Genomic DNA, 16,009 nt, shown 5'->3' with positions numbered 1-16,009 from the left:
TACTCACTAAGTTCTTTCCTTACAGTCTCTCAAATGTTTCACATTGATGGATTATTATGACCTATCTGAAATGGTAGCCAGGATATCTTTGAACAGTTATTGAAAACAGAGCAGTGTGCTAGAGCTAAAACCTTCCTACAGTTTCTCGTTGAGTCGGTTTACAGAAATGGAAAAAATCTGCCATAAGAAGACTTGTGTGCTTGGACCTGACTCCAGTCTGCCCTAACACAGTGGTCATTTTGATGTTCTTATTCAAGGCAGGTTTTTTGTTCTTATTCAAGGTACCATTTGTGTTAGTAGCTGCATTTTACCTCTTGTAATCACTAACTAAGAATAATTAATTTCAGCTATAGAGAAGCCTCTACTTTCTAATATGAATGTTCAAATTAATTAGTAAATTCTTGCAAGCATTTTGAAAATGTAAAGTACATTATATGTGTTTATTAATTTTCCTGTTGAAGAAAGTGGAAAAGAAAGCATATCCTTTTCAGTCTTCAAAGGCCTAATTTATTGGATGTTTCAAAATTGTTTTCACTGTTTGCAATATGGTATCTCACATTAACATTTCATACTACCAGATGTTTCATTATTTCTGTTTTAGCACATCATATTTGACCCATAGCAGCTTTGAATGCAAATAACAAACAAGCCGATGCACAATGCTTGACTGTTAGACGGAAATAATATGGCAAGGCTAAACTGGTTTTCATTTTTTCTTTTAGATATTATTAATTGCAGTGTGTTGACTGTTAATTTAATTAAATGTTTTGTTTTAATATAAGACCATTCTTCAGTTCATTGACTCACCGTTTCATTTAATTAATTGCAAACCTCAAGATTTGATTACTCATAGTTCTCCTTTAGTTAATTTACTTGTTCACAGTTTTGACAGAAAAGCTTTCAAACTAATATGAAGGAGGGGCACCGTCTAACTAATTAGGGAACTGAAAAATAGACTGAAAATCTTGTAGCTAGAGTACAAGATTAGCAGATACCCAGGGTCGTGTTAAAATGCTCAGAGTCCTTGTGTTTACCGCCAAAATCTAATTTTCAATGACTGGACGTAAGTTAAACATGGAGGATTCACTTACAAGAAGGATACCCTGGGTACATCAGTGCAGGAATGTAATTGAGTTTTGGTTTCTTATGTCTGCAGGAAAATGTTTGCTAATCGGTAAATTGTGCTGCTGACTCAGGGCATGAGATGCTGTCCCCTTGTCCCCCAGTGCTAGGAGTGTGGGCGAGATCAGCGCTGCCCTGCACCGGGACGCTGGCCTCGGGGGAAGGCTGCAAAAGACCTTGCAGTTGTGATCTTCAGGCCATGCAGGAAAAATGAGGTTTTGCTAGAATAATTCCAGAGACTTCACGGAGGAATAAGCCTCAGTAGTCTTTGTGCCTGTGTATTTGAGTAAACAATTAACCACTAGCTTTAATAGGATGCAGAGAAGGGATGGAGAAACCCCTGTGGTCTGCATGCCCTCAGTGCCCCAAGAAGGCACTGTTCAGGAGCAGAGGCTATCTTCAGCGAGTCCGGCTCAGAATGCAATTGCAGTCCTCTTTCATTGCAGCCAGAGCATAAACTCTGCTGGTTTGCATGTCCTTGAAGGGTTATTTCAGGGCTAAATTCCTGTGTTGTACTGCAGAGTTATGCAGACTTGTCAAAGGGAGAGTACAGTGTGTCCTGACAAAACCGAAATTACAGACTGAAGATTACTAATGGCAGTTGGTTGTTTTGCCATATGCACGATGCAGGTGTACCTGAGCGCACACCATCACAATCTGTTATGCAGTTGTAATCAAGATTCATATATAGAGAGCTGACCCAGAACGTGGCTCTGAGATGTCTGCAGCAGCAGTGATGTCTCTGAGATCCCCACCAGCTCCTCAAGGAGCCGCTGCCCTTTGGCCAAGGCAGTGGGCAGGCTGCGGGCCACTGCTGGCAGGAGCAGCTCCAGCAGCCACGTGGTTGCTGGAAGTTTGAAAACAAATCATTGCAACTGCGGTGAGACTCGTGTTTGTTGTTGTTTTTTTATTATTTTTTGTTAGCATTGTAGGAGCTGTATGTATTTGACAATAAGTGGTACACAGTTTATTTCCTGGGTGTTTAGTGATTGATCACAGCTGGGAGAAGACAGCTAAAGGAAGAGAAATTTCAAGTGTAAATGGAGAGAAAAAACTGAAATCTTTGAAGTATGTAATCCAGCATGTCAGTTTTCGTAGTGATCCTTTTTTTTAGGTGAAAGTAGAGGGATAGATGTATACATTGCAGCAGTTTCCAGGTCCATTTTTCAAAGTGAGGTACTCTAAGTGAGATTCTGCTGCTGATAATGATTCATCCAACAGGATGGAAATGATTCTTCAGTTCTTTGTAGATCCTTAGATAAGTCGGTTGAAGAATAACCCTCTCTGCCACAGCTAGCAGGAGCTGAGTCAATTATAGAAAGGGGTTTTATTAATAGTTAAATTACATAGCAGCTTCAGTAACGTTAGTCTCAGCAGTCGTCTTAATTGAAGATTATGCCAATGGGTGATTTGCTGTACGTTTTCTTCCATCCTTTCAATCAGTAGTACATCCTTACTGCTGAAACCATTTGCTTTAGTCTCAGTTTTATTAGCTTTCAGAAACGTTGAAGAATTAGTACAGTGCTTTTAGTGCCTCATACGGTAAGATTCTGGGGCTTTTACTATATCACAATTCAAACACAAAATGACACAGACTGGGGAACAATGAATGGTAGTGTAAAGACTTTGCTGATACCGAGCTTAGAGATAGTATTACCCATATCTGCTTTAACTGTATGCCCACCTGCTCGGGATCTTCGGGCTGTCATGCTCTGTACATTAGGACTGCGCTTTACTCTTTAAACTTTTAATGCTGAAGTAGAGTGACTTTGGTGTGGCAGATGGCACAGCATAGATTTCTGAGACATCACTGTTTTTTGGCTTTTGTCCTTATGGCAGCTGTGTCTGGATAGGGAGCTCAAAAATGCCTGACAATAATTACTTTTAATTTCTGCAGGCAGCGTTGTGGTGATTTTGGGACTGTGTTTATTCCTTTCCGTTTGTTCCTCACTACCCTTTCTGTCTTCATTATGCTTCTGATGCAAATGTTCAGAAGAAATTTTTTTTTCTACAGGGCCCTGGATAATTTTTTTGCCATATCTTTTCACTGGACACTGTATTAAAGGCCTGAAATCACTTTCTGTTCCCTGTTTATGTCCTTATGAATAGTTTATGTATTCATTTCTATATTTAAATTAAGCAGAGTTTTAAAATACTGATCCAGATGAAAATGTTTACTGGACTGTTGGTTCATCCGTGTGTGGATATGTATCACATATTAATGATAAAATGTTACAATTAAAAAAAATCTAAGTTCAGACTCTTTATTATTGTAACCTTTAAAATAAATGTGAATTCTTTGCAAATGGATTAGAAGTATAAAGTGAAAAGAAACCAGGCTGTGAGTGGGTATAAGTTCTGAAAATGCTTTGGTGATGGCTGTACCTCAAAACTTGGAATTGGGATAAGGAGCGAAAGTACAGGTAGCATGCAAGTAGTGCAGGCTCCTTGAAATCCTGAAACCTGTAAATTCGTCAGAAGACTTGTAATGATACTTGTTTCTTGAACTTCCTGAAAATAATTCAAAAACCACTCAAAGATCCATCCCACTTCCTTTCACTAGAAAAAAGGTGGAAAAGCTTATAGACTATTTCATCTTCTTCTGAAAGTGTCAACAGTTTTATCATTTAAGATGTATTATTTCTTTGATGGATTAAATGTAAGTGGTGCCCATCAGAGAATTTGTAAAAACAGAAGTTTAAACATCAGGGTTTGATACTTGCCTGATAAGAATCCTGTAGCATTTGAAAAAGAACTTCAAAGGGTGTTCAAAAAAAATATTTTTAAAGAAAAAAGTGAATACTATTCAGGTATGGCAATTCTCTGCATGAAGTGAGGGCTTAAATGATCTAGGAAAGGAAATCGTTGACGTTTTCTGGACTCTGCTTTTGTATGTTTGTAGGTAGTGCATATTAGAAATGAAATCAATATAATTTTGAATGTATCAGTGACCGAACAGTGAAATGAATGCATAGGTAGTGCAGGTAATACTTCCATCTATTAGATCTGGCACTAGGGCTTTTGGATTACAGGAGTGTGCAACTGCAGGTTATTAGTGTGAACGTGGAGACTCTTAGCCGAGATAGAAGGAGGAGGACAGAAGGACTGGATGGCTTGTATTACTTCCATCTCATAACCGATCATCTCCAACGTACTGATATTAATGAGGGACATCTTCACTGAAATTTACAGGATTGCTATAGCCATGTATGATGATACATACACCTCCCCCCCCATGCATTTGGAGTCTTTTGATTGCTTGCTCACTTAAGTCATATTAAAATAATGAGAACTTTTGTGAAGCCTATTATAGCAGCAGCACAGCTAATCTAAATGTCAAATTCATAGTAGCTTTTAAAATAAAATATTTTCATTTAAGGATGTGTGGCGGTCGAGGATATGAAAATTATTAGTTCACTTTAATCAGTATCTAATGTCTGAGCAATACTTCTCATAAATAGCAGATTATGTAATTCTGTTTTGATATATATGTTCGTGGGTAAATACAACATGCACTACCAACCAAAAAAATTATGTTTTTTGGTAAATGCAATTCAGTGTGTTTGTGGACCTATCGCACAGTCAATTACAAGATAGCTGATATGAAGCATTTAGCTTCCTTTGTAGGAAATGAAAAAGCAAGTCATTATTTACTGAGAGGAAGATAGTAAAACCTGTTTAATCCATAACTGAATGAATAAACAATTATACTTGTAAAGATCTTTGGGGGTTACATGTCCTTTTCCCCTGTATTTTTCTGTGGGACAGAGGATCTTCAGATAACAGATTTTCAGGGACATCTTGCCCAGACTAAAAGTAATTTGATACTGTCTGGAAGAACATTCGATCTCTTAATTGACCGATTCAAAATGATGAAATTTGAAAAGTTTACTGTCATGAAATAAAGATATGGGGAAATCTAAATTAAAAAAAAAAAAAAGAAGAAGAAAAACAATTACATGGTAATGATGATGGTAGCCTATAACCTAACTGTACTCCTTCTCTTTTACTATTGGAAGTTAATTGGTTTTTAGTCACTTGAAAATCTCCTACCACTACCCCTATTAATTCTGTATATTTGTGGTGGTGCTAATGGTCTCTTTAAGGTGGGATTGGGTTTGCAATTACCTATATTGTACTTTTGTAGCATTTCCAGCATCGTATTTTCTAGTAGCAATAATATTAATCTGAATCAAAAAACTTCAGAGAAATATTTTTGTATAGAATAGTACAACATTGATTTTTGTCCACATTAATTGGCTTCCAGCTGTTGAAATTAAGAAATACTGTATCTTACTAGTATACTTGGAAATTTTTATCAGCTAAGTCAAACAGACAGTGATCAAAGTGACAAAGTGATCAAAGTGACAGGAAATGATACTTAAAAGTATAATCAAAAGGAATAACATTAAATAAATATTTCTTTACACTATACATGTGAAGAAAGAAAGAGAAACACAAAAGAATTAGACAAAAAAAATCCTTAGAATGCTGCACTGGAATAACCCAAATGACTTGAAAATAATGTTCGTGATAACACTATAGAATAAGAATCTGTATTGAAATTGTGACTTAATGAAAGGAATTGTCTTGTTCTTCATATTTTTCAGTGCTGCATTGTATCATGGTATACTGCATTTTATTTATTTTTATTTTTCCAGGACTGACAGCAGCTGCCATGGCAGAAGCTATGAAGTTACAGAAAATGAAACTAATGGCAATGAATAGCCTCCATGGAAGTGGAAGTCAAAATGGAACAGAATCAGAAAATGAAGAACTCAACTCTAATGCAGGTAAGTAATCCTGTGCATGTGAACTGTAGGGGAGGTCTAACCTGTTCTTATCCATTGGAAACAAAATCAAAATCTATCTCAAATTCTTGTGTTCTTTTATTTTGTAAACTTTCCTCTGCCAGTATCAAATCAAAATCACTGCTCCTATTCCTCCAATTTTCCTCCTAACTGCCATCTTCATTAGTTTTTTGAAATAACAGTGGCCACAGATTGCTAGGTAAGGATACAGGCATTTTAAACCATTCTCTGAGTATATTTGTAGTAACAAAATGTTTTTCTTTTGGCAATAATACAGTTGAGTCTAGTGTTTTCCTGTAAATTATGGAAAGTTTCCAAAATATCAGGTTGTTGGAGCTGAGTGTGAGTCACCACAGTTCACTGGAGGAAGGTGAAGTAGGAAATGCTAAATTACGAGTTCTCTGGCTTTTCTGCATTTTGTTCTTTCCTTGAATGGATATTTGCAACTACAGCTATGAAGTAGTCATGATAAACATTTGTTACGGCCTACCTGGCTTGAGTGACCTTGGAAAGAAGGCACTGACACCAAACACAAGTTCAGTCTATGCTGTTAGAAATATTAGCTTGGACTTGAATTATGCTCCCTGAGGCCCAGCTCCACAAGAATAAGGTTCAAAGTTTAAGTCAGAAAGGGATCTTTTGAAGAGGGTATTTTCTTTTTTACTCTCATGTCCTTTTCAGGTGAATAGAAGAGATTTTGCTTGGATAGTGTAGAGAACCTTGAATAAGATAGAGCTGTTTTGTGTTAGGAAGCTGCTGGATAACTATTACAATAAGGACAGGTTCAGCTGGACTTGCTCTTTTTGACACAAACAATCCTACAAAACACTCTTTGTATTTTGGAAACTTGCACACATCCTTTGTTTTCATTACCGATTCAACAACAGAGGCATTGTCTGATCCCTCATTGCATTCAGATCTCCCATCGGCATTCACACATATCTGAAATCACACATGTGTCTCTAAAGACGAAGGCACTCGAACAGTTTGCTTGGTTGGATGGTGTATAGTGTATATGCATTGTACCATCAAAATGGTAATTTATTAGACCAATAAAGCAGCAGCTGGGAGGTCTTAGACTCATTTTCTAAAGGAATAACTTTGAATTCATGACAAATTATGCACAAAGCAGTCTTTCCAAAAGTGGTATTGCCTTTTGCTAATTTTGTGTACTCATCTGTATTGAAGAAATCTGGCTTCTAATTCATGCATTAAACCCTTCCCCAGCTTTCTATTATGTAGAATACGTATTTCTTATTCACCTCTCAGACCCTAATCAATTAGTGCATATTGAATTCAGAAAAATAACACTGAAAAAGCATATTTAGTTCTTATTACTCTTGTAGTTTGTGTATAGTTCAAAAGGAATTATGAAGTTTCACTGAATGCTAAGAATTATGACTGAAGAAGATAAAATTCCTACCAAAAAGCAAGGAGGCTTCAAATGGAAAAGATGCAGAATTAGTATGAAGGTTTTTTAAAGCTGCTGTACAAAGCTCGTGAATTCCAATGTTCATGGTTTTTGGTGTGTTTTCTGTTATGGCAAAATTTGTTTTCTTATTATGGGGAGAGTCTGCAGTACAGTAATAATATTATTTTAGGTACATTGACAGGTTTTATGGGGAGTATCATGCCAGCCTTTCTAAAATACACCAAGAGCATGCATATTAAATTCAAGTTCTCTGCAGTTTAGCAATTCAATGAGTTACAGAACTGACTCAATACCAATTTAAATATTTGGAAAAATTCCCACTGACTTTAAGTGAAGTTACATTGGGACCCAAGGATATAGATATGATATCAGTTATGTAAAGATCTTTTCCCATTCTTTACCTTTTTCATTGCCTAATTCAGTAAAACTACCAAGAGCAGATTCTCTGGATCAAGTCCCAATATTGCTTGCAGGAGAAGAAATAAGTCCTTAACAAAAAGGACTACTACTAATATACTTATTATCATTTTCCCATTTTTTATTATCTGCAATGCAGTAGGATGTATTTTATGATGCTTAGTTTATCTCTTTCTTCGGAAGGTTTTTTTTTTTTTTTAAAAAGATTTACACTAAGCATGTACAGCAGGACTTGTCAAAAAGGAAAACCATAAATAAATAGATGTACAGCTTAACTAAAATCATCTTATTTCACTGTACAAAATAACTGAGGAATTACCAAATATTCACTGTAGAAACTCATTGGAGAGTAAGGTAGGACCTGAAGAGAGTCGGCATTGTGTTTAGAAGTTGATATACACTTCAAAACTTTGATTCATTGTGAAGAGAACAGCCTGGTAATTCTGTGTGCATGAAAGCTTTACCAAATGTTTGTTTTGCTCTAGACTGTTACAGTTTAAATGACTATTAAAAACAAAATGGGAATGCAGAATGAGAAAGAAAATTGAATTTTGAAATTTTTGTTACTAAGAAGAGGCAAAAAGAAACAGAACAAAGGAGTCAGAAGCCTCATAAGTGAGGAAAACATTTTATTTTAGGAGAGAGACCTACAGTTTCTTTGATTTGAGGTTGTGTTTAATAGCTTCTGTAATGGCTGCAACATGACTCTGCATCTAGATTTCAGCATGAATAACAACCTGTTCGTGTTTCATTTAGCTCCAAATGAGAAATTCTGTCTTTTATTGTTTTAGGAAATTAGTCTGTGTACTGTTGCTCCTGGAACTTTATAATTAATCACTAAAGGTTATGGTTGTGGAGAGTTTGTGGGAAATAGATGTCTGAATGATTATAATTGTAGCTGTCAAATCAGAAATATAGTTATACAGAGCAGGCTACCTTTGCTTTGCTTTGTTTTTTTTTTTCTTTTTACTGTAACAAAGACTTGAAGGGTTGTGGGTTTATTTTAAAAAGCAACTGTAAAAATTTTTTTTGTTTGTTTGTTTGTTTTTTTGCCTCAAAGTTACACGTTGACTTCCTTTGGAGAGAGTTAAGATAAAGCAGCACTAAATATTTCACTTCAGGATGTGTGCCTACCTCCTCTTTCCAATAGTCTGATAGATGAGTGGAATAGTCTGTTTTGCCGGTGGTTTGTTTGTTTTTTGTTTTTTGGTTTTTTTTTGATAAACAATCTAATTGTTTAGTAATAAGTACTGAAAATTCATTGCCTGATATTTCAGAAGTGTGTCATTGTATACAGGTCATTAGTATAATCAAAAAGTGGTGAGAACTTCTTGTCATATTCATTTCAATCCCCATCTGTATCTGTTGAAGTCAGTATGAGATCATTTTGAATGTGTTTCTTTAATAATGCCTAGAATGTCACTTGGCAGTTTCATTCTCTCTTTGTGTGCGTATGATAGAAATTTTCTGTATCTGAAAAAAGATTTTCTGTATCTGAAACCAGAATTCAAGCTATCAATTTAAAATCTGAACTCTAACTCAGGTTCACTGACTACAATCCTTCAGCTATTGTATTGCCCTCTGGCAGATACAGGTGTGGAACTGGATCTTAGAAGAGTGTCTAAAGAAGTGTGGAGCAAATGTGCTACATTTTTGCTTCTAGTCCATCTGGTATGATTTTGCCATCAGGTCCTACCTCCTTTTCTGATATTGCAGTAATCTTGATAATAGTGGAGGTTAGTACTGTAAATAAGTGATTTAAAACAAACAAACAAAAAAGCGCTGCAAGATACAACACAGAAACCATGAAAAAATGTACCTTGAAAATAATACGTTTCCTTTTTTTTTTTATTTGAACTAATTCATTAGTTCAGGGCTGGGAAGAACCTTGTTAGACATTTGAACATTAATGTCCTCCTTCCCCTCTCTCTTCAGAAGAGAGAGATTTTTTGCACCTTCCTACTCATCATATGAAGTGCTGAAACAAACTTCTCAGGCAGCTGAAACGATCTCATGTTTAATCCGGCACTGTAGGTTCTGTGGCCCCGCAGTCCAGCTGATCTGTGGTAGCTGTTCCTCATGGCTGGGCGTCTCTCTCTGTCTCCATGTAGGCTCTGTGAAAAAAGGCTGAACTGAGAGAGCCCTGTAGTTGGGGACGTGGAAGTAGTCGGGTCTCTGGAAGATTTGAAGATTCCCTCTGAAATCTCAAATTCCTGGTGCCCATAACTCATTCATAATCCTGTTCCTCTTTTTTTGGTTACTCTGTGTAAGTCCTCAGAGGTGAGACAGTCTGCTGACGGCACTCACTGCACGGCTGGAGACTGCCTTGAGGCCAGGGGATTGCCATAGCTAAGGCAAGTCATGCTGTGAAGCCTGCTTGATAATACATGCCAGAGTGGTGTGGCTTTTGTATTCCTCCTTGGAAAATGAGTGAGATCAAGAGTCCGAAGCTGGCAGCTGAAGCCAGGTATGCTGGATATGTCTGCAGGTTGCTCAGAGCCCAGCCACACGATCAATTTTGTTGTTCTACAGAAATAAGGTGAACAAAACAAAACCTGTCTGGTTGCACAAAAGTGTTTATAAAGATCATCTGTTTCATCATCATGCACTACTAATATTAGGTGAAGTGGATTCTGGAAATGAGCACATAATTGCCTGGGGAAATTTGAAACTTATTTGAAATCAGAGCAGGGCTCTTTTTTTAATATTATGGTCACAGGTAATTTGTACAAGTGTGCGGTAGAACAGTAATATGAAAGAGAGATCACAAAGTACAGTATTGGTGATATTACCTGAACATCCTTCAACACTGTTACCCAGTTGCATAAGCAAAGAAGGATCGGTGCAAAGTAATCCGTGACAGTCCGTGTTTGTACAAAACCTCAATGCAAAGAATAAAGCAGTTGTTTCCTTCTGTTGGCTTTTGGAGTTAACATGCATGATTTAATAAATGTGTTTTGCTTTCCCAAGAGAGATATCAAACAGTACTAAGTGTTTCAGCGGTATTTCCTTAGGAAGTCAAAATGTTATTCTGTATGTAGAGTGTTGTTGCTTAATTTTCAGACAAGGAGCTAAGTTAGGCAGAAAGGAAAGGAAAAACACCCTAGCTTTTGGCATATGAGGATCAGAGAAAAAACTCTTCATAGAAAAAAAAAAGTGTTATCTTTTTATCCTTTTTCCCTTCAGTACCTGCCATGCAGTTTTCTCATAAATGCAAACATCCTTCACAATCTGTTTAAAAAACCACAAATACATCACTCAGAGGAATATTTAAGGAACCATCAGGAGGGAAAAAACTCATTGGTTTAATGGAATGCTGTCAAGGAAAATCAGCATCACAAACGACACAGGGGCAGAATTGATACTTTTGCACTGACATGTTAAAAGAAAATCCCATGCATTATTTAGAAAACCCAGAAATCTGTCAGCTGTATGATTGCCGAGTTAGCAGAAGCAGGAGGATGCTGCTCAAGTTGAAAAGAAACGCGTAGGCACAGATCCATATTGTAACCTTTCATGTTCTCCACCCACCATGAATACCCAGCTATTACACGGTCAGCATTTTTTTAGTTTTCCTCTTTTAAAATTTTCAAGTGCTTGAAAAGTCAAAAGAGGTAGGTCTTTTATTCTAAAAAGCAGGATGCCGAGGCTGTTATTTTATTGTAAGAGTAAAAATGACAAGACCAGAGAACAGATTTTTTAATCCTTGACTGCCGTGCAGACTTCATAAAGTCATTTTTCCTGTTGTTAAAGCAAGTATCGTTTGTGTAACATGAGCAGAGAGCTATTGTTTCAAAGATGATCATTTTATTTAAAGAACACAAAACGTTCATGCCATTTTAAAAATATAACCAGTCAAAACTACTATTAATATTTTTAGAATCAGATGAAAAGCTTGTCAAGCACACATTTCATTTTCTTTAATTGCCCTTTTGCCAGGAGTATACACAGCTTTGAAATAAACAAGAGTTAATACATTTTGTTTTCTATATCTTCTCATCCAAAAGCTATTCAACTCCAGACACAGCAGATATATTAAACCATTTCATCCTACAAATGGAGACATCCGTGCTATTTCTTTAGACACATACCTGCTTTGTGTGAAGTGTGAGGATGCTTGTTTCTTGTGCTGGACATTGGGAATAGCACGTAGCGACCTGATGGGTCCGCCTAGCCCTGAGCAGTGAAGTGAGCTGCCAGTCCCCAGCCATTGATCACCAATGGGTCGAGCACTGGGATGGGTAGGGTAGGTAGGAGAGGGAATGACATTTTTCATGTGCCTTTTTCCTTAAAATGCATGTGAGAATGGCTCGTGGCGTGGCGTGTGTCATTACACAGCTGCTGGGAGCAGGCTGGGAGATGGGCAGTGGTGCTCAGTGCCAGGCTGAGGCAGCTCAGGAGCTCTCCCGAAGATCAGGAGGGAGCACAAAGCACATCACAGCTCCTGTTCAGCTCACTGCTCGGGGATGTTTCTCTGGGGGAGGCTGGAGGTTGCAGCAGGACCTCCACACTCGTGCGAACATCTCGTAAAGCCCCTGAACACAGCATTGTTTGGGGCTAGCTCTTGGCACATGGCAGGCTGACATGGGGGTGAGGCTTCTCTATCTAATCACAGCATGTATGGCCCCATAGGTGACTGGCCATGGAGACAAGCTCTGCCTAAATGTTTGTCCCGAGGTCATAATATTTAAAGTAAAATTCACATATCAATGAAACCAAGTGGCTTTCAGGATGCTCTTCCACACACTGGTTTGGAGGTATAAGTTTCTTGGAAGTTTCCTGAACTCACTTGCAAGTGGTATTTAAGAAGTTGTAAGCTTTCTTTTCCAGTGAAAATGGAGTGAAGGAACTCAAATGTTGACATAATATTGAGGACTTGAAAAGCTTTACCAATTTGCTGCTTGTCAGAAAATGCCCGTGGCTGCTGACTGGTACAGAGCAATTAATTCCCAGCACGAAATCTGAGTGGAACCTTCCTGGAGCCAGAGACTGATAACTCCGGAGGAAAAGCTAGTTGTGCTGTTTGCTGTTTTAAGATACAGCTCCTCAACATTAGTTAGGAAGTGATAACTTGTTTTCTGGGTTCAATTGTACCTTGTTCGTATTTTGCTGTGTTCTATTCCATTTCTTCCTAATGGTGCCACTTTCATGAGCCCTCTTAGCTATCCTGAGCCCCTAGTCTCTGTATGTGAAGATTGGAAAAAAGATGCACATGTCTATTTCTTTGGCAAGAGAAAGATTTCAGATTTTTTTGTTTTGTTTTGTTTTGGGGGGGGAGGGGGCAGCTTGGATTGGGGAGTGTGAATATCAGTGGATAGCTTCTGCTCCCCACCACTGATGGGATTTCATATCAAGAATTTTAGGAGGCTTTAACGAACCACAGTTTCAGTGGAGTGCAAAAATGAATTTGTTTCTTGTTTGCAGACTGATTTAAGATCCTGTTTCAGATATATTCTTAAGCAGTTACATATAGAATGCATATGACTACTTTAACTGACTTCTAAAAGAGTATTCTTATCCATTTAAAATTAAACTTAAATACTTCATAATAGATATATATAATTCATACAAATGCCAATTCATCAGCTAATATTTATATCTTTAGATTGACTGACATCCAACTCTGAGAAATGTGAAGTAATTCTGGCTGTAGTTTTAAAAATAATAAATATAACTTAAATATATAAATATGTATATAATATATATATATTATATATTATATTTATATAAATATATATTCATATATAAATAAATATAACTTAAATATAACTTTACACATGATAAAAGTAATTGATATTTATATAAACTTTTAACTGAATCAGCTAATGTAAACCATCCTAAAGTTCAAGCAAATTTTGGTATTTTGTAGGCTTCTTTTTAGAAAAGTTCTTACTGAATGTCTAAGCTCTGGGTTGTGTGAATGCTTTTTGAGTGGGTAATTCTCAAGGGTATATTTTCCATAGATGCATTACAAGTAGATGTTGCTAAATGGTTATGAATGGAGAATATATATACTTGTAAGCTTATATTTCAACAGTTGAACCTATCACACAGTCTGCTTTCTCTGTATATTTTGGCTGCTATCTTATTTGAAGCCTAAGAACTGCTGTTCCTTTTATTCAGAGCATAAAGTACTTTTTTTTTTTTCTCTTCTATAAAGACAGAATGACTTACAATGGTTTTTAAGTTTTGCTGGAACAAACTTAATATAGAAATCAAGATTCGTATCTATTCAAAAAGCTTCCTAACCCTAAATAAAATACCTCTGGCTGCACACAGCGTAACCTCTCTAGATTCCTGCCATATCTGTGATCGGAACTAAGTGCAGCCAAAGATAAACTAATGACAAAATGCAAATGTTATGGCCAAACTGCATGGAATTGAGAGCTTTCACATGTCTGTCACCTTTCAGATCCTTTACAAATTTATAGTCTCAGAGTGCAGAGGTCTAAATCTTCAAAGCTTGAAAAACAGAGGTGCAGCATGAACTAATCTTCATTTTTTCCCCTATCTTCTTACAGCAGCACTAATGGAAATGTATTTTGTTTAATGACTCTGAAATCCTGTTTGTAATTAGATGTGGGAATTGGTCTTACTTTGTAACAGATGATACTGGAATAATAATATGAGAGATGCTACGCTGAGACCACTATCCTCCTAAATCTATATCATTTTTCATTTTATTGACAGGAAATGTGTTCCTGGAACAAAGAGATTGATTTTAAAGAGTGGAAAAATAATTTCTAGTAAAAACTCAAATGAAAACATTTTAGCATTACTTTAAGTATATCACAAGAGTACATTAACCTTTTCACTTCGTTTTTAATTTTGGTAAACAATCTTGTTGTAATTGTTGCTTTGTCACTGATACAATCTTTGAATTAATGCACCAAAAGGTAAAAAACTTTAATTAATGACAGGGTGCATACAATTAAAATGCATATCATATTTCAGAAGGATTATTCAAAATAATTAATTTTGTCTGTTAAAACACTTTTACAGTCACAGATGAAGTAATTAGGAGTGGGCACAGAACATGTGAGTGCAGCCCGAGCTCTCTCACTCTCTCCAGAGCATTAGTCTTCTTCACTAGGTGAAGATGTCATAAATCATTCTGGCCACTCTAGAGTCAAGGCCACATTTTTGCCTTGGTTATAATTTTCACATTTGTTAGTAGTGGAAGGTATTTGTCGTTGGTATCAACCTGCAGAAGGAAAGCAGGTTGTTGAAGTGGCTCTTGTTATGACAAGGTCTCGTTTCTCTGCAAGGCAAAGGAACTTCCATAGCACTGTGGGGAGCAATGCTTAACCAAACAAATGTACCAAGCTTGGGACTTCCAGTAGAAATTTGTAATGAGGCCAGTACAGACAGGATGCACTGCACTGCAAAAGGATAAAACATTCCAGTTCAGACATCTTAGGAGGTCCCCGTGTGTCCCGAAGGACAGGCTGTTGTGAAGAGACCAACCCGCCCTTCGGAAGCAGAGCTGTTCTCCCTGTGGGCAGGCTTAGGGTGAGGAGGCATCTGCAGGCCTTTCTGGGAAAGGGAAGGAAAAAGAAAAACATGGTTCCAGATCTACCTCTCCGAAATGCATTTTGTAAATCATTGATGGATAAAACTAAAACTGGCCCTGAGAGCAGGAAATATCAACTAGTGATCAGCTGAATTCGGGTAATTTTGGAGGCCAAAAATGCGAAGTGTGCCTGTTTATCCTCAGGTTTTCTGTAGTGCTACCAAACAATAATAGTAAACTTCCTTATGTCAGACACAATTTTTAATTTTATTGGAGAGTTGGAGGTCCTTGTATGTACTCTTTCAGTAATATCTTGTCTATCATTGTGCACAATGTAACATACTTGTTTTAATGCTATGGTTTGTTAATATGCTTAATCAATGCATTCTGATTTCCAGTTTATTTTCCATTTTAACTTCCAGTTTCAGTACATAAGGATGCAAAGAATCCAGTATGTAAGGAATTCCACTGTTATAGGAAAAATAAATGCTGATGATAGTTACCCTTATTAATATTAGAGACTGAACTACAATCTCACATCAATGATATTTTAACCATAAAAAGTACTTTATTATTTTAATTACATTTTAAAGTCTGGAACATTCTTATTCTTGTTAAGGCATGTGTAAGTTAGGATGAAAACTGGGATATTACCTTTGATGCAGGCCACATGCTGAGAGTCCCCCAAAGGATGTCATTGATAGTGATGCAGCT

At 36.9% G+C, this 16,009-nt stretch overlaps 1 protein-coding gene across 2 annotated transcripts in view; it reads left to right on the top strand.

The window, feature by feature from the left end:
* Positions 1-16,009, top strand: part of DACH2 (dachshund family transcription factor 2) — a 286,945-nt gene that overhangs the window by 186,545 nt on the left and 84,391 nt on the right. For both annotated transcript variants that reach the window (XM_072042891.1, XM_027464919.3), the window contains exon 3: positions 5,784-5,915. In XM_072042891.1, the coding sequence (XP_071898992.1) occupies positions 5,784-5,915 (132 nt within the window). The remainder of the gene's footprint in view (positions 1-5,783; positions 5,916-16,009) is intronic.

The sequence above is a fragment of the Anas platyrhynchos genome, chromosome 10, assembly GCF_047663525.1.
Source record: "Anas platyrhynchos isolate ZD024472 breed Pekin duck chromosome 10, IASCAAS_PekinDuck_T2T, whole genome shotgun sequence".
NCBI classification, from domain to species: domain Eukaryota; kingdom Metazoa; phylum Chordata; class Aves; order Anseriformes; family Anatidae; genus Anas; species Anas platyrhynchos.
Note: the sequence above shows the minus strand (reverse complement) of the source record. Positions and strands in the feature narration are given on the sequence as shown.